Below are 22864 nucleotides of genomic sequence, written 5' to 3'. Positions count from 1 at the left end.
GATGAAAACAGTACTTGATGTGCAAAAATAATTTTCTATCATTAACTATTATTATGTTTTTTTCATCCAACAACAAGAGCGAGCCAGAATTTGGAAGATGGAAGACCTGGCCACAATAATAGGGAGAAGAGGCTCTGTGTGTATCTGCAGAGGGTACAGGAGCTGCCTTCCCCACATGAAGTTGGGGCTTCAGACCCCTCTCAACTGCCAGCACTCACCATGAGAAAGTTTACCCCCTCAGCTATGGGTCATGATTGCTTCTGAAAGCAGAGGGCCCTGCCTATGTTGGTTTGAAAGGTGGGTTTCTTTTTATCTGATTTGGTTTGGTTTCTGTTTTGGGGCCACATCCAGTGACACTCAGGGGTTATTCCTGGCTATGTGCTCAGAAACCAGTCCTGGCTTGGGGAATTATATGAGATGCCTGGGGATCAAACCATGGCCCATCCTAGGTCAGCCTTGTGCAAGGTAAACACCCTACCGCTGCGCCACCACTCTGGCTCCCTGAAAGATGGATTTCTACATGGGCTACCCACTTACTTTAGCATCAGATTCCAATACAAGAAGGGCATCAGGTCAGCCTTCAGAATGTACATGGACAGGCGCTCTTTGCTCTGGTCGAAGGGGAAGGTTTCCAAGGGCTGAGCATTGTAGTCAAACTCTGCAAGAATCACCCGGTTGTAGGCAGTCACCAGAGGACATGATGTATAGCCATCATACTAGAATTGCACAAGAGACAGAGTTGGAAATATGGCTTCCCTTGTGCTCGACTTTAAGTAGTTACCATTCCTTTTCCCTTTGGAAAGAACGTTCTATTTTTTTCTTTTTTTGATACGGTGAAAAATAGAAATGCCTTAACAACAGTAACAACAAAGTCACTAAAAAAAAAGCAAAATTAAAGTGCCCCCTGTTAGATAAACTGATTAGGGAAGTGGCAAAATTGTGGGTTAGGGCTGTTTTCTTACCCTGCAGAAGATAAACATTGAGAGAGTGGTTGCTTACAAGGCATACAAACCTTCTTTGTTGGCAATTTGTTCTTCATAATCAGAGAAATTGTTCTGTCAAGAATTCCTGACTGGGCAGCTGTGAGAGAAATGAAAAAGTCAGAAGAGAAGAAGCGACCATTTCTTCTGTGAAAACTAATATGCAATTAACTTCAATGTAAACAAGTGAAAGAAGGCTCCTAGCCTTCCCCATCCACTAAGCTTAGAACTTACAACTCAAACATGGACTTTTCCTGCTCTGCTGAATCCTGGCTGTTAATAGGAGTCAGGTCCCCAATAGGAGTGTGTCCTCTCCCTACTTCATTGCCCTGTCAGACAAGTACATGTGCCCAGTCCCCCTTGCACACCCCCAGCCACCTGGCATATCCCTGCATCCCCATACAGACCACTTAGGATGCAAGTTCCAAGTATATCTAAGTAGGTCAAACACTAGTTTTCTTCTGTACAGAACAACCTGGCTGAGGCTGGAGCAGACAGTGAGTGGGGATGGGAGAAGGGTTGCCAAGGAGGAAGGGCAGGAAAGAAGAGGGAGGGAGTAATAGGTTTTTAAAGGCAAGAAGGAGAGACATATGAAGTTTTTTGGGTTTTCTTTTTGGTTTTTTGTTTGTTTGGTTGGTTTTTGGTACTCAGGGGTTACTCCTGGCTCTGCACTCAGAAATCACTCCCAGCAAGCACAGAGGACCATATGGGATGCTGAGATTCGAATCACTGTCTGTCCTGGGTCAGCTGCATGCAAGGTAAATGCCCTACTGCTGTGCTATCTCTCTGGCCCCAGTTTTTTTATAATTTTTTTTAAGTTTTGGGACCATACTCGGGGTCTCAGGTCTTAAGGAAACATTTCTACCAAACAAAATGTAGCAAAAGTTTAACTATAATCATCTTAGAATATAGATCTGATAGCAAGTTGAATGAGATTCTATTTCTTAGATAATAAAAAGAAAGTTTTAGGGGCCAATTGATAGTACAGGTGGTAGATTACTTGCCTTACATGCAACCTACCAAGTTACCTGGGTTCAATCCCAGCCAGCAGTGATTCCTGAGTGCAGAGCCAGGAGCCAGCCCTGAGCAGCATCAAGTGTGCCACCACCACCACCAAAAAAAAAAAAAAAAAAAAAGAAACCAAAAGGTTTAGTCTGAGGAGATGAATTGGAACTGGAGCACTTGATTTGCATGCAAGAGATCTGGGTTTAATCCCTGGCACTCCATAGTCTGAACATCACTGACAGAGACCTACAACCAGTGTGCTAAGTGTGGTTCAAAAACCATTTTTTTAAAAAAGAAAAACAATTCTGTCAATAGGGTTGGAGTGGTAGTGCAAGCCATAAGACTACTGTTCGATCCCCCCGCGTCCCATATGATCCCCCAAGTCAGGAGCGATTTCTGAGCGCATCACTGGGTGTGGCTCAAATAACACCCCCAAAAGAATTCTGTCAATAGTTTTATGTCAAAATATTTAATTGGATGAAATGGACAATGTTTAGTGTGAGTGATAAAACTAAACAAGCGTTCAATATATGCAAAATAAAAGGCTACTACTTTTTAAAAAAAAAACTTTATTCATTGATTGGTTTGGGGCCATAACTCAGAGGAGCTCAGGGTTTACTCCTAGCTCTGCACTCAGAAATCGCCTCTGGCAGGCTGGGGGACCATATAAAATGCCGGAAATCTGTCCAGATCCCTCGTGGGTCGTCCACATGCAAAGCAAACGTCCTACCTCTGTGCTTTCTCTCTGGCCCTATAAAAGGCTACTTCTGAAAGGCATTTTGCACATGAAAATTAAGAATTTGCTTTTGAGGGCCGGCGCAATAGTGCAGCAGTAGGCATTTGCCTTGCACGGGACTGAACCAGGATGCATCTGGGTTAAATACCCTGAGTACCATATCGTCATCCAGGAGTGATTTCTGAGTGCAGAACCAGGAGTAACCCCTGAGCGTCACCGGGTGTGGCCCCCACCCAAAAAAAAAAGTTACTTTTTAGCTTATATGAGTATGACTAAGCCTACAGGAAGATATTAAATCTTCAATGGGATAAAACTCTGTCTTATTTAATCAATTTTTATTTCCTATGTTAATGTGCCCAAAGAATATTCTCAATGTCCCTTCTATTGTTATTTCTTATATATGTTTTCTTACACTTCAATGTAATAAGATAAATTAATTCTACTTCCAAAAAAAAAAAAAAAACAAAAAACAAAAAAAAAAAAAAAAAGAAAAACATGAGTCTTCCTTTCCTCCAATTTTTTTTCAGTGTTTTCTCTAGGAACCATTTTTAGGCAGCATTCAAGAAACTGCTGCAGGCTACACCTGGCCAGCATGCTGCAATCGGCTGGCGTCCAAATCAAAAGAGCAATGAATCTGGTTCTAGAATGAGGCAGTTTTCTAAAATAAGGAGTAAATGACTCTGCTTAAAACCATCCTGTCTGTCTTTGTTGCGGTCAAAGCCATATCTGAAAGATCCTATTTCTCTTATGTCAAACTTTGTGAGGAAATGCGGGCTGGAAATCTGTACCTGGAAGGGCTGGTGGCTCCTACAGCTGCTTGTCAAGCCAGAGGAAAAAGAGAGAAGGGACCCGTGGGGTCTCTGCAGAGAGGCAAGACCAAGAGCCCAGGGAGCAATCACAGATCATGTCCAAGGTTAACAAGTATTGTTTGTTGAGTTTGGTTCATTCATTCCCCCCACACCTCCCATAATATTGTAATCCCCTCCTGTGATGCCCAAGTCTGATGCTGCTGCTGCTGCTGCTGGTGTGTGTGTGTGTGTATGTGTGTGTGTGTGTGTGTATGTGTGTGTGTGTGTGTGTGTGTGTTTAGCTGATATTGCCAAATAGTACCCAAGATGTCACATGTGCAAGACCACCCTCCACTGAGCCTCATTTCCAGGCCACTGCCACTAGATTTTTGGTTTGGTTTTGTTTCTTTTTCTTTTTTTTTGGGGGGGGGGGGCACACCCGGTGGTTTTCAGGGGTTACTCCTGGCTGTCTGCTCAGAAATAGCTCCTGGCAGGCACGGGGGACCATATGGGACACCGGGATTCAAACCAACCGCCTTTGGTCCTGGATCGGCTGCTTGCAAGGCAAACGCCGCTGTGCTATCTCTCTGGGCCCTTGGTTTTGTTTCTTAATCATTTTTATTGTGATCAAAGTGAATTACAAGTCTTTCACAGTAACATTTAAGGTACAAAGTGACAAAGAATTAGAGCCATTCCTACCACCAGTGTTGTCCTCTTTCCACCCTGTTCCTAGCATGTTTCCCATACCTTCCCCTTTTGCCCCATGGACTACTAGTATAACTGGTCCCCTATGTGTATAACTTGTTGTAGATTGGGTATCGATTCTAGTGTCAATGACTTTGGGTTTGGTGCTTAAGTCTAATCATTTTTTATTTCCACTCAATGTTTTGTTTTATAATTCTTAAACAGGATTGTATTTTTCCATTTCTGGACACACATTAGTCACACCCTTCTCCCCATCTCCTCTCTGCAAGCCAAGTGCAGGGACTCAGAACACTTAAGGGGTCCCTCCTTTTCTGAAGCGGGGAACAGGGCACAGCTTGAGAATGGAAGTGCACTGAAGTCTGCATGGAGGTTCTAGAACCCAGTGCAGACACAGAAAAAAAGGGACCCATAGCTGGAGCGGTGGCACAAGCGGTAAGGCATCTGCCTTGCTTGCACTAGCATAGGATGACTGTCGTTCGATTCCCTGGCATCCCATATGGTCCCCCAAGCCAGGAGCAATTTCTGAGCACACAGCCAGGAGTAACCACTGAGCATCACAGGGTGTGGCCGAAAAACAAAAACCACAAAACAAAACAAACAAAGAAAAGAAAAGAAAAATGGGACCAGGAGGTAACACAATGATGAGGCTTAGATTCAATAGCTAGGACCTAGAAGTCAGTAGTTTTGTGAGTAGTGGGGAGCTTAGGAGTTGTAAGATTGTTGTGAGGCAAGACAGTTGTCCTATACTTAGTAGGAAGGTTCCTGGACAACACAGAAGTCTGGAACTACGAAAAGAGCTCAGGCAAAGGAACCAGGTCTGGTCCAGAAAAGGCAAGAAAGGGCTCCAGACAAACAAGAGGGTAAGTGACCCTTGCAAGGGATAAGGTTTACCTTACTGTCCATGAATCAGGACCTCAGATAATCCACTACTTGGGGACTTAGTGGGGGCCTAGTATAGATGTGAACTTGGCATGTTTTGTATGCTGTAGAATTAGAAAAATTGGCTCTACCACCTGCCTGGAATCAAGGCAGAGTAATGGTATATTTTTGGTCTGTGTGACCCTCAGTCTAGAAGGAAGGACAGGGCATAGAATATGCATTCTGGAACCCAAGGAAGGCACAGCAGCATGATTCTGGAGTTCTGGTGTTCCAAGGGCAAAGCTGGAGGGGCTAGGGGGTACAGTGAGAGTGGAAAAGAGAGCTAGAGTTTGGATCAGAAATGGGGACAGGAGATAGGAGAGCTTAGAGTGTGGGGTCCAGCGGGGGAATGGACAAATAGAGCCAGTCCTGGGTATGAATGGTCTTGCCACAACATATAGCTTGAATCTAATCATAGAAAAACAACTAGGCAGGGGAGAACACATACCATGCAAGAAAGGAGCACATACCAAGGGAAGAAAGAAGAGGGGAGGGGAGGAGAAGAAAGGAGAGGAGAGATGAGGGAAGGAAAAGAGAAGAGAAGAGAGGACAGAAGGAGAAGGACAAAAGAGGACAGAAGTGGAAAGGAGAGAGAAGGTGAAGGAAGGAAAAGGGGAGGGAAAAGGAGAGGAGAGTGGGGAATAGAGGGGAGAGTAGAGTTGGGGAGAGGAGACTGAAGAGGGGAGGGGAGGACAGGATAGAGGAGAGGATAGAATAGAGGAGAGGAGGGCCCGGAAAGATAGCACAGCGGTATTTGCCTTGCAAGCAGCCGATCCAGGACCAAAGGTGGTTGGTTCGAATCCCGGTGTCCCATATGGTCCCCCGTGCCTGCCAGGAGCTATTTCTGAGCAGACAGCCAGGAGTAACCCCTGAGCAACGCCGGGTGTGGCCCAAAATCAAAAAAAATAAAAATAAAAAAGAATAGAGGAGAGGAGAGGAGAAAGGGGAGAGGAGAGGAGAGGATAGGAGGGGAGGGGAGGGGAGAGGAGAGGAGAGGAAAGGAAAGGAGGGGAGGAAAAAGGAAGGGAGGGGGAAGGGGAAAGGAGGGGAGGAGGGGAGAGGAAAGAAGTTGGAAAGGGAAGAAGAAGGAAGGAAGGAAGGAAGGAAGGAAGGAAGGAAGGAAGGAAGGAAGGAAGGAAGGAAGGAAGGAAGGAAGGAAGGGAGGGAGGGAGGGAGGGAGGGAGGGAGGGAGGGAGGGAGGGAGGGAGGGAGGAAGGGAGGAAGGGAGGGAGGGAGGGAGGGAGGGAGGGAGGAAGGAAGGAAGGAAGGAAGGAAGGAAGGAAGGAAGGAAGGAAGGAAGGAAGGAAGGAAGGAAGGAAGGAAGGAAGGAAGGAAGGAAGGAAGGAAGGAAGGAAGGAAGGAAGGAAGGAAGGAAGGAAGGAAGGAAGGAGGGAAGGGTTTCTATATCATGACCTAGTCTTCTACAAGAAAATCGGTCCCAACTCCTCAAAAATATCCAATGTGATAAAAGTCAAAGAAAAACTAAAGGACATATTGAAAAAATTTAGAGAACTTGAAAACAATAAAGAACAAAAATTATATTCAACTGCTTTCACTCAAATCCGAGGTCATGAATAAATCAGATGATACAGCATCAGGATGCCAACAGAAAGGGCACAAAGGGTGACCCAGAAAATGGGATAGAGATATTTATTGTACCTTTAAATTTTTCCTAATTCTGAGGTTTCTGAGATTATAAAGCTGAAGGCCAGGGATGACTATGAGCAAAAAAAAAAAAAAAAAAAGACATTCACTGTGTTTCCTATGAAGTCTTTCTTTGGTTGACATAGCAGATTTGGTATGATCATCTTCCCACGGGCGCTGTCAGGCGCAGGGTGTAGACCTCTGTGCGGGGAAGCATGGCAGGCAGATGGTGCCTTGTGTGTTGCAGAAGGCAGAATGGAAAAAGAAACTCTCTCCCCTCCCTGCCAGTACAACACACTGAGGCAAAGAATTTCATTTTCCAAGGCAGAGACCTTAATCATGCACCATGGGCCACGTTCTACCGTCTAGCTCCTAATCAAACATGTTTCTGGTCTACAAGTTTTCATAGGCTTGTATGTGTTTTGTGGATAACAAATGCTTCCTTAGATTACTAGTGTCCACCTGCCTGACTGTCAGTGATATAAATGGAGTAGAATAAGAAGGGATAAAATTCCCGATTGCCAAAGATTCCCTGTCTGATATCCCACCCCAGAAACAGTTCTCTGACCTAGAAAACATAGATGAGCCCTGCCACTCTGAGCATACCACGGACAACGTTTTCCTTATACATGACAAAACTTGCTGACCCCATTTCTGTGTCAGGGCACACCAGATTGTTTTCAGGACACAAAAGCTTCTTCATAAAGAATGAACTGATTTCAGGACTGATTTTTATTGTTTTTTACACGAGTGTCTTGAGGGCACATCATCCTAGAAATGAAGAAACAGGCAGAGCTTGCTAACTTACCTACTGCAGCAGCCGTCTTAGATGTTGGAAGATTTGTACAGTCCCCGATCCCAAATACATTTGGGAATTTCTTGTGCTGCAGAGTTTCTTTATCTACATCCACCCAACCAGCAGCATCCACCACTGGGCTATTCTTGAGAACATTCGGTGAGCTCATCGGTGGGGTAACATGAAGCATTTCATACTACAAAAGAAAGCATTGGACTTTCACCCCTATTTCCTTATCCCCACAAATCTTCCCCTTATCTACCTTACCCACACATCATCCAATGGCTCCAAGAAGCACTATGCCATCAGTGTACATCAGCCACATCCAGTTCAAGATCTTCCGTGCTCCCATGGAAGCTGATGACATCACTACCCATTCCCTTGACTGACAGTGTTTTCCCATCCAAAGTGGCCCTTTTGGCAGCAGAGAAGGGGAAATCCAAGACACTAGACTGAACCCCTATATTTAGAAAGAACTGATGGTGTTTCTGTGATTATAAATTAAGGGGTATTATATCACAGCCGCTCTCTCCCTGATACTCATCAGTTAACTTGCAAAATCAGCCTCAAAAGAGATTCTACCTGGCCAAGAGAACCATTCCCTAACCATTTCTTTCAAAACACACTGTCAAATCCCTATTTAAGATTACATAAAGAGTGGCAAAAAATGAGTAGCACTTTGAATTAGGAAAGAGGGAGGGCTCAAAATTGAGGCCACTGAACATGTCAGGGGCCAGGGTGGAATTCTTTTAAACCTATGTTAGGATTTCCACCAGCAAAGAAACCCATTTTGATATCTCTCGTTGGTTACTTGTCTTCTTATGTTTAGAAAATATTTTTTAGAGTTTACTTTTTAATCTTTTTAAGTTTTAGAAATGCCACTTAGCAATCTCAAATTGAGTTAATATGCTTGAATTTCACAAGTACATATGAACGTCATACATCTTTTCTATAAGGAAAGTGAAATACGTTCCCATAATTGTCATTAATGTATGACTTTTTATCTGAACCTATACAAAAAGAACCTATACAAAAGAAATACTGGAGGGTCTTGATGGCACCAAGAGTACTTCCCTGGCCTTGCAAGAAACCAATCTAGTTTCAATCTCTGGCAACCCATATGGCCCCTATAATACCACTAGGAATATTTCCTGAGTGCAGAAGCAGGAATAACCCCTGAGAATCATCTGGTGTAGCCCCCAACAAAAAAGACAAATAAAAATGAATAATAGAAACTATTTCATGGATTTCTATAAAAAGAGCACTGACAAGTAGTTGTAGTTTTATCTTTATACAGTATTTCCAGCAACTATGTATGATCAACAACTTGGCTCTGCTTCGCTAACAGAGGTGTACTATCCTGAATGGAATTTCCAAACTCAAGGATTTACAGGATCACACTCAAAAGATGGTTGGTGCAAAGGATCAAATTTGCATGGCAGAATGCAAAGCAGGCATTCTACCACTAACCTACATCTCTGGGACCACCCAGGATCTGCATTTTCACAAAGCCTTCTGATGATGACAACATATACACTCTGTGAATGACAATTTGTAGGCTCTGGCTTGAAAGAAAGGTTCATTTACAATGAAATGTTATTATTTAGACAAGACACTCCACCTTCCATATGCTTATCTACAAAAATTAAATTTGGCTAGATAATTTCCAAAATCACTCCTTAGCACTAGAAATCTATAAGATTATATTACATATGTATATATATATATATATATATATATATATAAATTCACAAGGATCAGAGACTACAGACTTTGAGGCTACAGACATTTAACTTTTTATAGTAGTGGTCCTCAACCTGATTGTATGTTAGAATAACTAAGGAAACTTTTAAAATTCTTTTCAGTTCAGGGACCAGAGTGGTGGTGCAGCAGTAGGGCATTTGCCTTGCACACAGCTGACCTATGATGGACTGCGGTTAGAACCCCCGACATCCCAAATGGTCCCCACAAGCCAGCAGCAATTTCTGAGTGCAGAGCCAGAAGTAACCCCTGAGTGTCACCAGGTGTGGCACAAAAACAAACAAACAAACAAACAAACAAAAACTCTTTTCAGTTCATACCCCAAACTAACTCATCAAAATTTCTGGGGAAGATGAAGAATAGCTCAAAGGGCTAGTGTATATGCTTCCCATTCGAAAGACCAGGTTCATTCCCCAGCACTACCTGTTCTCTGGAGCACAACTGTGAGAAATATATGCATGCCAATCTGGAACTAGCCCTTGAGCACTATGGGGCTGGCCCAAAAACAAAGAAGGCAAAAATAATCTCTGAATATTAGGCCCAGGTATCACTAATTCTAATGCACAGCCAGGATGGAGAGTTACTGTTCTAAAAAGCCTTTTGGTGGACTTATTGAAATTCAGATTTTATGAGCAGAACTGGATCTGAAAAGAAAATCTAATTTGAAATTTTATCATTCAAAGGGGGACATAAATACCTTTTGTCCTTATAACCTATTAGAAGAAGAATAATGATATCCAAGTCCCTGCTTACAACCTCAATGATCCAGAACACACTGAAAATGAAAAGAAATAGACCAAGCAACAAAACTCAGTTCACACACTAACTTTCCTATACTTTAGTTATAAAAGGATGCTTTGAACCCTCAACTCATGGACCTTTTACTTGACATAAAATTTTAACAAGTTTGGCTATCTCATTTTCCAGACAGTAAAAAAAAAAAATAAAGTAAAATTAGAAGCAGCAATTTAAAAGAATTGAAGCCTAAGGGTCTTTGCAGAAACACAACTGACTCACATCCAGAAAAGAAAATGAACTACAAGGACATACAAAGCACAGAGGGAACCAAAACTTTTGCCAGGTAAAAACTAGCCCCAAATTTCTCTGTGGGCCCTATGAGCATGTTTTTATAAGAGAGATTCAAAGCTATAACATTGACCTGAAGCCAGCAGAATATCTGATGAGCCTGGAACATCCTGTGACACCAGAAAGCAAAGAAGAGTGATGTATAGATATCACAGGCATCATCTTGAAAGGATTCCTACTAAGTCTTGGACAATTTAGCACCAAAATAATTATAGACAGTTACAAATTATATACCACTGAGATATAACTAGGAATTAATGAGCTCATGCCAATATACATTCCCTTAAGAGAGAAGAGAGTTTTTTTGCTGATAGAATGCCAAGAGCCCTTTGAACCTACAGAAATAATAGGTGGGAAAAACTTGGCATCTTGCAAACTTCACAGTAAAGTCTGGATGAGGCAAAAATTATCAAGGAATGCTAAATTCAAGGGAAACACTCTTGATCACTGAGATACCAGCGTGATCCTGAAGTATTTTCACTGTAGAGTTATGAGAAAAAAGGGAGATAAGAAATAATGATATAGTGAAGAAACCGGATCTTATCTTGACTAGTGATCAAAATTAGCATCATAAAAGAAGGGAAGATGACCATGATATGCTTTGAAATATGAGGCCCCATAAGAACACAACATTGTTCATGTGCTAATTCGATCTAAAAATGACAGCCTGAAACTGAGAAAAAGAGATTGACCCAAAAATGAGCAACTTTGTATAAAAAGATAAAAGTAGTGGGAGGAGGGCTGGATTATCCAAAATGTCAGTGTCATGGGTGACACAAAGAAAATCTGTGAAAACATTAAAGGGGTACAGAGCATCAAAATTAAAGGCAATATCTGACTGACTTATCCTAGCCAGGAAGAATACTGGCAATGCTGCTGGGTAAACAGTGAAAGAGAACGCAAGTGTCTAACTAAAACACTATATTCATGCTAAATTTACTGAACTGATCATTGCACTGTGGTATGTAAGAGAATATCCCTATTTCTCAGGAAATTTAGAGTATTTCTATTAGAAACAAAGGATCATGGTATATAATATATGCAACATATCTCTGGATGCTGCAGGAAGATTATGCAGATATATAATGTGCAGCTATAGTTAATATATATAATACATATTATACAAAGTGCTTACATGTAACTATAGACCAAATCTATATACAATTACTTCATATAGACTACAAAAAGGTAACAAATGATAAAACAAATGTAGTAGGATCAAAGAACTAGTACAGTAGAGAGGGCACTTGCCTTACATGCAGCCAAACTAAGTTCAATCCCTGGCATTACAAATGATTCAGGAGTACAACCAGCAGTAATTCCTGAGCACAAAAATTCTTTAAAAAACGTATTTAGGGGGTCCAGAGAGATAGCATGGAGGTAGAGCATTTGCCTTACATGCAGGAGGATGGTGGTTTGAATCCCAGCATTCCATATGGTTCCCCAGGCCTGCCAGGAGCGATTTCTGAGCATAAAGCCAGGAGTAACCTCTGAGCATGCCAGGTGTGACCCCAAAACAAACAAACGAAAATGTATCTAGGGGGACCAGAGCAAAGTACAGCACTTAAGAGTGATTGATTGTCTTGCACGAAGTTGACCACAGGTCAATCTATGACACCCCATATCACTCCCTTAGTCCCACCAGGAGTGATTCCTGAGCTAGAGTCAGGGGTAAGCCCTGAAAACCAACAGGTGCGGCCCAAAAATGAATCCCAATAAGGTCTCTATATAATTTTTGTTCTTTATTTTTTCAAGTTCTCTAAATTCGAGATTATTTTCAATATGTTTTAGAAATAGCTATATTCAGTCCTAAGTAATATTTTTGAAAAGTTAGCAAATTTCATTTAAGGAAGGAATAATAGGTGCAATACAGAATAGGGAATCTGAGCTATAAAGCTTAGAATATTAATCTTTGATTCATTTGAAAATCCATTGTTATGAAGCCTTCATTTTTTTTGCAAAAGTGTGAATGAGTAAAAATGTGGCTGTGTGCATTCTTATTACTAACAGCTCTTTCCAGAGCATTAAAAAGAAAATGATTCTTCCTCACAAGATTCTCCAGAAGCATTTACATCTTAATCCTTATACAACCCTAAATAAAATGCATGATTCCCATTTCATAGAGGAACCAGACACATAGAGGCCAAGCCCATCTTTGGAAGCTAGATCTTTCCAAGTGAGAATGTTACAACTTTATAAATGTGTCCTCTGCTGCTTAGGTGAGAGATGTTTAAAGACCACCCCTCCACAGATGAAGGGTGGGTACCCTGACCTTCTCAAATTACTCCAAGCAGAGATGCTTGCTTCTCACATACTGAAATTCAAGCATTTCCTAATTGAAGAAGAAAATTATTTTTTCATTGCTATGTGACTTGGTGCCAAGAAAAGGTGAGGCACAAATCAGGTAGATAACCCCTCCTTCCCACCCATGGATACAGCCTATTACCTCATTCTCTTCCCCACCCATTTTTAGTGTCCTCGAAGGTTTTTTTTATTTGGGGGGGACGATAGCAGGGAACACCATGCAGAGACAAGGAGGGAAACCAGGATTTCAGCATGCAAAGCCTGTAGAGTCCAGAGTCCTTGGAGTCCAATCCCAAGCCTGATAGGCTCATTTTAACCATCATCCACCCCCATCAGTAAACACATGCTGCAGGCAGGCAAGTTAGGTACCTTGGTGTCCCCCACATCCATCCACAACTTACACTCTGTTCAGTAAACCGGTTTTTTGTTTTGTTGATTTGGGGCCACACACAGTGACACTCAGGAGTTACTCCTGGCTTTGCGCTCAGAAATCACTCCTGGCTTGGTGGAACATATGGGACTCCAGGGATTGAACCATGGTCCATCCTAGGTTAGCCACAGGCAAGGCAAAAGCCCTACCGCTGCGCCACTGCACAGAAGAGCACAGTAAATTGTTTGCTTTTTTTTTTAACCTCATCACTTACTGAAATTACTTGGGTCTCTCCAGGTTTGTCCAAATTTTCAAAAACAGCCTCTTGTCTATCAGCTCGGACTTCTATAAGGTTTTGCTTGTAGTTCACAGTGAGGTTCCTGTCCCGGATGACCTCTTGTAAGGCATCTGCATACTTCTTCACTGCAAAAATGGCTCCAAGGGAAGTGTTGAAAATGATATTGGCCTTGGCACGCTTCCCTGTCTGAGGAAAAAGAAAACAAACAGCCAACACTAAAACATTACTATTCCAGCCATGTTTTTCAAAGTGCTAAGACAAGAATTAAGACCTTTGGACATTTTCTCTGCCTCTGGTGTTTCAGGGCAAGTGGGTTGAGAATCTGTCAGCAACTCAACAACTCAAAGCACAATTAGACATAGTTCTCAGGTGGGTTCTTTCTAGTTGAAAAGATCAAGTCTAGGAAACGATGGGACTGAACCATTGATTCACCATTCACTATTTATGGACTCAAAAGATAATTAGGTCCCAGAGTGGGTCAGGGACTGTTAGAGGTGTTTAAAGGCAGCTGTGGACAAAATAAAGTTTCTGTCCCTTTGGTCAGTTCACTATAGGAGGGTCCACAGGCCTTAGGGTAGCCCACAATGTCTCTCTGAATGCCAAGGACCAGATGTCACCTGAAATGAAAACTCTCTCAGGCCACCTAACACTCTGCATAAAAAGAATTATATAATAAGCATTTTCAGAAGAGCAAATACTATTTCTCTTATTGTCTTCCCTCTGCTGGCCTCTTTTTAGAATTTGCTCACCTAGAACCCACTATTTCCTAAAAGTAAGACAGGTTAAAAAAAAAGAAAAGAAAGAAAGAAAAAAACTCGGGACCAGAGAGATAGCACAGTTGCATTTGCATAGCAAGCATCCGATCCAGGACCTAAGGTGCTTGGTTCAAATCCCGGCGTCCCATATGGTCCCCCATACCTTCCAGAAGCTACTTCTGAGCAGACAGCCAGGAATAATCCCTGAGCATCTCTGGTGTGGCCCAAAAACAAAACAAAACAAACAAAAAAACAAAAACAAAAAAACCTCATAGGTTTTGTGCCAACTCAGTATCCTCAGGAACCAAAATAGCCCTTCTCAGAAACAATGATGGCAAGTGTCCCACCTGCATTCCACCTCACAGAGTGAGCAAGAACTCCACTCCACTCAGCCCATAGAAGGCCTTCCCAGGCCAGGCCAAATTCCAAGCATCACTTGGTCTCATTCCATCCTCTCCCCTTCTCCCCCACTTGTCCCTTGACAGGACCACAGACTGTTTTGAATTCTTTGCTAACTTGAGTCAAACCACACTTTGGTAAACTCAACATCACATCCTACTCAAAGGCCAGCAGAAGAGGGGACCAGCACCCAGTTTTCCCACAGTGGCCCTGGCTGTGGATACCTGCTCTTGCAGTGAAGGCATGGCAAGAATGTAAGAGTCTCCTGCAGCAGGACAGGCTTTTTCCCTGATAGAAAATCAGTGAATAGGACATGGAGGCTCCACCCAGAATTTTCCCACTGTCTGCTACACTTTCCGGTTCCTCAAAGTCAGAAGTTCTTCTAAATATTATGCTCTGTCTTTAGAATAGGCATTTTTCCTATTGCAGTTACAAACACATATGTCATGAGAATTATTCATAACCCCATATTTCAGTAAAAGCAGTTGAATATAAAATTATAAATAAAAATGAACAATGTACAACTGATTATTTATATAGGTTTTCTTTTTGGTTTTTTGGTTTTTTGGTTTTTTTTTTTTTTTTTTTGGTTTTTGGGTCACAACCAGTGGCACTCAGGGGTTACCTCTAGCTCTGCACTCAAAAATAGCTCCTGGCAGGCTTGGGGGACCATATGGGATGCCGAGATTTGAACCACCATCCATCCTGGATCAGCTGTGTGCAAGGCAAATGCCCTACCATTGTGCTAACTCTCCAGCCCTATATTGGGTTTACTTAAACAATCTTTAATATACCTTCCTAATAGACTTTTATTTATACATGAAAAAGTATGTCCTTGGAGTTAGAGAGAAAATTCAGACAGTAGGGTACTTACTGTGCATGCAGCCAAACTAGGTTAATTTCTCAGCACCCTATATGGTCCCCCAAGCCCTGCAGGAGTGATCCCTGAGGGCTAACCCAAGAATAAGCCCTGAGCATTGCTGTGTATGGCCTCCCCCGAAAAATTTTATTAAAAATTTTTGATACAGGTTCCAAAGTAATAGCACAGTGGTAGAGCATATACCTTGCACACTGTCAGCTCAAAACCGACTGGGTTTGATCCCCAGCTTCCCATATGCTCCTTCAAGCCTGACAGGAGTGATTTCTGAGCACAGAGTCAGTAGAAACCCCTGATCACTGCTAGTTGTGACCCAGAGACCAAAAAAATTGATACTGGGGCCCAGAGAGATAGCACAGCGGTGTTTGCCTTGCAAGCTGCCGATCCAGGACCAAAGGTGGTTGGTTCGAATCCCGGTGTCCTATATGGTCCCCCGTGCCTGCCAGGAGCTATTTCTGAGCAGACAGCCAGGAGTAACCCCTGAGCACCGCTGGGTGTGGCCCAAAAACTAAAAACCAAAAAAAAAAATTGATACTGTATAATATTTATATGTATAAATATAAATAAAATAAATTTGTAGGTATATATAATATGAATCTATATAAATTATATAAGTATATACAATTTTAAATATAAATTTGTATGTATAAATATAAATAAAATTTGTATTTAAAGTATAATCATAACATGCTAAAATAAGAAAGGAAAAATGGAAAGGTGGGTCAAAATGATGACAAGAGTTATGGATTATTTCCTTTTCTCTATCATACAAACTTCCAAAAATATTATTTTGTACAGATGCCCAAAATATCTATTTGGTACATATGCCCTAAAAGGTCTTTGGCACAAATAAACTCAGTATCTGGCAATCACTGAACTGGGCTATCTGCCTTTCTTGTTTCTGCACCTGAAAAGGCAGCATACCTTGCGGAAATAGTCTTCTGATAAATACATGATCTTCTGTGGAGCTCCAGCACACTTTATGGGTGTATTGGGGAAAGTAAAGATGGCATTGCCTTCCTTGAAGTCCTGCAGAGCTTTCCACGTCTTCTCCACTGTCTTGAAGGAATAATTGGACCCTATTTTGGGGTGATCAAACCCTTCAGGGAGACCTTTAATCTGCAACAAAGCATACAGAGAGACAACTGAGCAGAAATCAAAGTCAAGTCACTCTTGGAGTCCTTGGTTCACCATTCTGAAGAAGGTCAGCACAATTTTTGGCCCCAGAAAACTCTCTAACTCATTTACTCTCTTTCCACTGTCTTTTCTCTCCTCTCTCTCCTTTCTCTTCTCTTTCTCTCTTTTCTCTCTCCTTCCTCTTTTCTCTTTTCTATCTTCTCTCCTCTCTCTCTCATACATATAGGTAGCTGTTACGTGCAGAAGTGTAGCACTCTGAGTCACTCTCAGAGTGGATGTGAGCTCAGCCAGGCCTTCTACCTCCCTTGCTTTGAGACTATGATTTGAACTTCTCTTTTTTCCAACATCAGTGATAAGTACAGGAATTTAGCACTTTCTTTTGAGGAAGAACCATTTACCTTACTGGATAGAAAAACTACAGAGCCAAGAGCCATAGCACTAGAGGTAGCACATTTAGCTTTTTCCTATCTATAGTTGAGCAAGACCTTCATGACAACATTGTTAATAGTGTATTGTTGATGTACTAAGTTACTATACACTGTCAATGTGCCCAAGAACCTTCACCACTATCCTTGCATGCAATGATCTTCTTTTCCTCCTGCTCCTCTCTTATTTACTAACAAAATTTTTAATCCAAGATTAAGGGTTGGTCAAGGTAATATTCCCTTGCCTGGTCCTTCATATTCCACAGATGGGTGAGATCAGTTAGCACTTGTTTCTCTCCTCCTGACCTATTTCACTTAATAGGATACCCTCCAGTTCCAGCCAAACTGCAGCAAAACTACATAATTTAATCTTTTCTTACAGCTTCAGAGAATTCCAGTGTGTATATACAATACATGTACAACTTCTTTACAACTTGTGTATGTAACCGTTGTGTGCAACTTGTTTACATACAACTTCTGGACCCTTCAGCCCATATTGGATATTTGGGTTGTTTAAATAATCTTGCTTTTGTACTATGAGCTGCAGTGAACATGGCTGTTCACTATATATTTTTATGCTTTGGTGAATACTTTTTTTTTATTTTTGGGCCACACCCAGTGATGCTCAGGAGTTACTCCTGGCTATGTGCTCAGAAATTGCTCCTGACTTGGTGGACCAAATGGTATGCCGGGGGATTGAATCAAGGTCCATCCTGGGTCAGCCACGTGCAGGTAAACATGAGGGTGAAGGGGCTATAAAATGGTAATTCAGTTCCTCTGAGGAAACTTGATCTTAAGGGCAGTTTCTGACACACATTCTCATCTGAATCAGGAGGCCAAGATGTTGGAGAGAGAGGGAGGGGTCCACAGACTCTGTGGAGCTACAACTGGCTCCACTCCCTCATGCATCTTCTCTATAGTTTGTCATTATTTGACATTCATGATCCACTATACCAGGTCCCAGCTCAGTTCATTGCTTCCCTCCACTTCATGCCTTTTAGGAATACATGCCAGGAAATTTTCTCTACCTTCGACCTGAACATGTAATGATTCAGGGCTGTATTTATTGATTTTATTTTTAGTTGCTTTAATTTAGAATTTTACATACCGTCAATGAAAGCATTTCATGCATACAACACTGCAACACCACAGTCACCATCAGAATGTCCATTTTTCTCCAGTAGTGTTTTAGGGTTCTCTTTTCCCCCAAAACTTGACCAATAACCCCTCTTCTATCATTGTCACACATCCCCATATTTCACTGCCCTGGTAAGCTCAGTTCTTTAAACTGATCTCTAGCTTCTGCTCCTTTGAGGTTTTTTGTTACTGCCCTACTCTGCTTCTGCATATCCCACATATTAGAAAATATTGTTTGAGTATTTTTTTGGTTTTGGTTTTGGTTTCTGGAGTTGGTTTTTTTTTGGGGGGGTCACACCTGGCAGCACTCAGGGGTTACTCCTGGCTCTGTGCTCAGAAATCACTCCTGGCAGGCTCGGGGGCCATATGGGATGCCAGGATTCAAACTACATTCTTCTGCATGCAAGGCAAACGCCTTACCCCCATGCTATCTCTCCAGCCCCTATTGTTTGGGTTTTTACTTTGCTTATGGGCTCTTTAACAGGGGCCACTCCTGAAGACATGATGTGGCAGCATGGGTGTAACCATTCGGTGCTTGTGTCTGGTGATACAGTGCTGCTGAGGCCTAGCCACCAGGGCTACACCCAGTGATTCAGCATTTTTTAACAAAAACACATTTCAAAGGTCATGATTGAGACAACATGGATAAAGCTTTTGCCTGAATCATATGCCAGGAGCTTATGACTAAACATAACTCTGTTTTATGTATTTCAACCATAGACACCCAACAATCTTCTTGAAAATAGAACCATTACAGTTTGGAAAAATGGACTTGAATTTCACAATTGTTAGCATATGTGCCCTAGTTCACTGAAAATGGAGACTGAATGAACTCCAAAAACTTATTTCTATGTATGTCAAACTTCTAGCCTCCACAGAGCAAAATCAGTCGTTTTTCTAGTGTTTGACCAACTAAAAACTGCTGTTTGACCCTAGGAGTCTGCTTAAATTTTCACAGTACTTACTATGACTTTCAAAAAATTTAATCTGCTATTCAGTCCATTCAATTCAACAGAGAGGTCCCTTTTTTTAGCTGGGAATATAACTCAGCAGTACACTTTCCCAGCATGTGTGAGGCTCTAGATTTGGACTGTAGCACCACAGAAAAGTATAAAATAAAGGACTCATAGACGTAGCTTAGTGTGTCTTGCATGCAGAGGCCTTAAGTTTGAGCCCCAGGTCAACAATGTTCCCCAAATACCACCCGGGAAGCCCTGGTGGCCTCTAGTATTGCAAAACCAAGCAGTCCTATATCCCTGGGTTTGAATATTGAACTGACTGGACCAGTTGGCCAAGCATCACTGGGCGTGAATCCTGAGTCACTAGGCACTGCTTGGGAGCACCCACAAAAATATATATTAAGCTGGAGAGAGAGCACATCAGGCTGCAATGAAAAGGAGCTTCTAAGTACCACTGGCTGTGGACCCTAAACCCTAATCTCTTCAGAAAAGGCTGTCTGAGGAGAGTGGCAATATGGCCTGGCACCCTGAACTCTAATGAAGAAGCAAATCCAAAAGATATTGTTATAACTGAAAGAGAAGATTTAAAAAGCTGGAACCTCCCTATATCCCTTCCCTATATAATCCTCATCATGACCTTGGGTGGGGTTCATCTCCTTGGGGGGGGGAGGCCTGGCTGGCCAGGCTGGGGAATCTTGTTGGCAAACGGATTAAAGTGTTAAAAATTTTATTAAAAAGAAGTCATAGACAGGCAGCTGTTATAACAAAACTAGAAGAGGACTTCTTAGAATTTTTGTCAAAATAAATATAAAGCAACTAAACACAGTGTTTGCTCCTGGCATAAAGAGGCCAACATTTCACTGAAAACTGGAAACAGTACCTTCTCATAGTCCAGCTGGATTCCCAGAGCAATAATAAGGTATCTGTAGGAGATCTGCAACACAAAAAAATGTGATGTTAGACCTCTATCCCAAACACAGTCTCTCAGGGGCTGACTTGGAGCCCATCTATGTGAAACCTATATCATACTCCCATGTTCCCCTATGAATAGCTGAATAGCAGGACAGTGTTGGGGATAGGGGGTATGGCACAATGGTATCAATCCACATACCCCTCTTTTTTGCTTGTTTTTTTTTGTTTGTTTGTTTGTTTTGGAGAAGGGACCATACCTGGAGGTGCTTGAGGGTTATTCTTGGCTCTACACACAGTGATCATTCCTGGCAGTGCTTGGGGGACCATATGGAATGCTGAGAATCGAATACTACACACCTTGTCCTGCCTCAAGGCTCTAAGACACCTGCATTTTTATAGTTTTACACACTATAGAATAATACCTGAAAATCCACAGTGATTTGTGCTGGGCCTGCCTTAACACTTTTTTATGCTGAAGGATGAGAAAACAACATCCACATCTTAAAAGACAACCAAAAGCCCTTAAAAATCAATGGCGTTATGCATGAAGGAATTCCCAGCAAATCTCACCTGTCTTATGGATTCAATCAATATCCTTACTGAGAAACTGCTCTTTAGAGGGTCACTAAAGAGAGTATAATATTTCCAGCCTGATCCTGTTTAATGATCAGTTTATAGCTTAACAAGCCCCCTCTATAAGTAAAGGTACAGTGGAGTCTTCATGCTGAGGAGTAAGTGACATCTATACAGTGATGTAACTGAGTTTAGGCTCTGAAAGAAAACAAGTTGAGGCTAGAAAAGAAGGCATATCACTTGAAAGGGCTGCCCTGAAAAAGTAAAGTGAGAATGATAGCAAGAAACTCAGAAACTAGCTCATAGATAATCACCACAACCCTAAGACAGGTGCAGCAAAGCAGCGTATTTCAGAGATCTCAGATGAGCGTTCTGGGTTCAAGCTGGGGAACACAGGAAGATCAAGTTCCTGAGGGCAAAAAGAATTCCTTGTTCTGGGCTCCAGAATATTCAGCTCTCAGGGAGATCTCCCCACAGGTCCCCCAAAAGCTCCCCAGACACAGAATGCTTTATAACACTTGTCACATTACATAGGGTCAATGACCTCTCCCATGAGGATGAAAAATCTAAAGACATACAAAGCTTTATATTTTATTCATATATTTCTCAAATCTACCAGTCACCTAATTAAAGTGAGGAACAAGATAGTGTTGGAAGATGGATAAATGGGTAGATTGATGGAAGGACGGAAGGATGGATAATGGATGGAAGGATGAAGATTTCAGCTGCTCACAAAAAATACAACTAACCAATCAATTGAACAGATAATATGCAAGTCCTTATCTGTATGGTCTGCCCAGCCAGAAAAAATTGGCACCCTGCAACTCCTTGTCCTTTAGATACATGTGCTGGGACCACCAAATTTAGGGTCTGTGAAGTCACGTGGATCTGGTATTTAGGATAGCGGCCTATGGATAAGACATATGAACACTGACAGCAAGAAAAGCCTGTGGTTTATTATACCTTGATGATCTAATCAGAGCCCTCTATAAATTGACACTAAAAACATAATAAATATGATGTTCATTTATTGAAAAATTCCAAACATATCTGCAAATAGATGTCTGCTAATAATTTAGACAATACAGAAGACAATATGGATTCATAGATTGCAAACCTGCTTTCCATCAGTAGTAATCAAGAACTATGATGGCACCTAGTGGCTATTTAATAAAAATGCCCTTTTCCTTATTTTTCAGATATTTTATAAAATATTTTTATTTAAAATATAAAAATATTTTATAAAAATTTTAATTTTTCAAAATAATAATACCACTATCATTTTGTAAAATAAAAATAATAAAATTAAGTCCATGATTTGAGTGAGACAGTCCCAGGCACTATGTTTCTAACCCCCTTAGGTTGACAAATCTGAAGAAATAGGTAGTGGCGTAGAAATAATACACAGCAGTCAGAAAAGATAATTCATTGGAGTCAGCTCAGTTTACTCCTTATGACCTTTCTCTGTCATGTGCTTTTTCCATCTACCCTGTGATCTCACTGCCCTGTGATGCCCAGGCCATGTGCTTTTTCTCTCCAGTGCCCAAAGCCAGCACTTTTTTATTATTCAGAACCCCACCTACTAGGATGGGGAAAGGCTCTTTAATCCAGGTGGGTGTATACATACCAAAAGAAGAGATTAGGGAAAAGGAAGTTGGAGAAAGGATTACATCACTTTTTTTGTTTGTTTGGTTGGTTGGTTGTTTTGGGGGTTACATACCCAGCAGTGCTCAGAGGTTACTCCTGGCTCTGAAATCAGGGATCATTTCTGGTGATCTCAGGGACTGAATGGGATACTGGGAATTAAATCCTTCTAAAGCAAATGCCCTACCCACTGTACTATCACTCCAGTCCCAAAGGAATTATTTCTTGTGCATTCACACTGTGTAAGGCATTGTTCTAAACTGAACATATTTACATGTCTCTACTCATTGCTGCCCCAACAATGCAACCAAGTAGGTACTGTTTTTCTATTTAAGACTTTTATTAACAGGTGTTTGCAGTTTGTTGATTTTTAAAAAAAAATCAAGTTGTAAAATTTTTAGTACAAATTAAAAAGGAGGTTCTTAAAAATCTCAACTTGACCAGATATGAAACAAATTATAAACATTTAAAGGTACTTGTATTGAGAAAAACCAGACTTTTTTTTTCCTAAAAACACATTTGTCATGATCAAAAAGAGACGTCTTTAGATAAAAATAATAATAAAACCCCATGCTGCATAAATAATTCAGATATTTCTGGTTATCAGGTCAATAGGCAAAAAGCAAGCTCCAATCTTTTGTCCTTTTTGTTTTGT

General features: G+C 41.5%; 1 protein-coding gene across 2 annotated transcripts in view; it reads right to left on the bottom strand.

Annotated features, from left to right (window-relative positions):
- The window catches only part of SQOR (sulfide quinone oxidoreductase), a 52862-nt gene that overhangs the window by 1186 nt on the left and 28812 nt on the right, over positions 1-22864 (bottom strand). The window contains exons 4-9 of one of the 2 annotated variants that reach the window (XM_049782493.1): positions 19961-20014; positions 16347-16541; positions 13368-13577; positions 7585-7768; positions 1013-1080; positions 538-716 (exon numbers count right to left, since the gene is read on the bottom strand). In XM_049782493.1, coding sequence (XP_049638450.1) covers positions 538-716; positions 1013-1080; positions 7585-7768; positions 13368-13577; positions 16347-16541; positions 19961-20014 — 890 coding nt within the window. The remainder of the gene's footprint in view (positions 1-537; positions 717-1012; positions 1081-7584; positions 7769-13367; positions 13578-16346; positions 16542-19960; positions 20015-22864) is intronic. The other variant, XM_049782494.1, reaches the window with a different exon arrangement.

The sequence above is a fragment of the Suncus etruscus genome, chromosome 10 (assembly GCF_024139225.1).
Source record: "Suncus etruscus isolate mSunEtr1 chromosome 10, mSunEtr1.pri.cur, whole genome shotgun sequence".
Classification (NCBI taxonomy): domain Eukaryota; kingdom Metazoa; phylum Chordata; class Mammalia; order Eulipotyphla; family Soricidae; genus Suncus; species Suncus etruscus.
The sequence above is the reverse complement of the archived record's forward strand: the minus strand, read 5'-3'. Positions and strand labels throughout refer to the sequence as shown.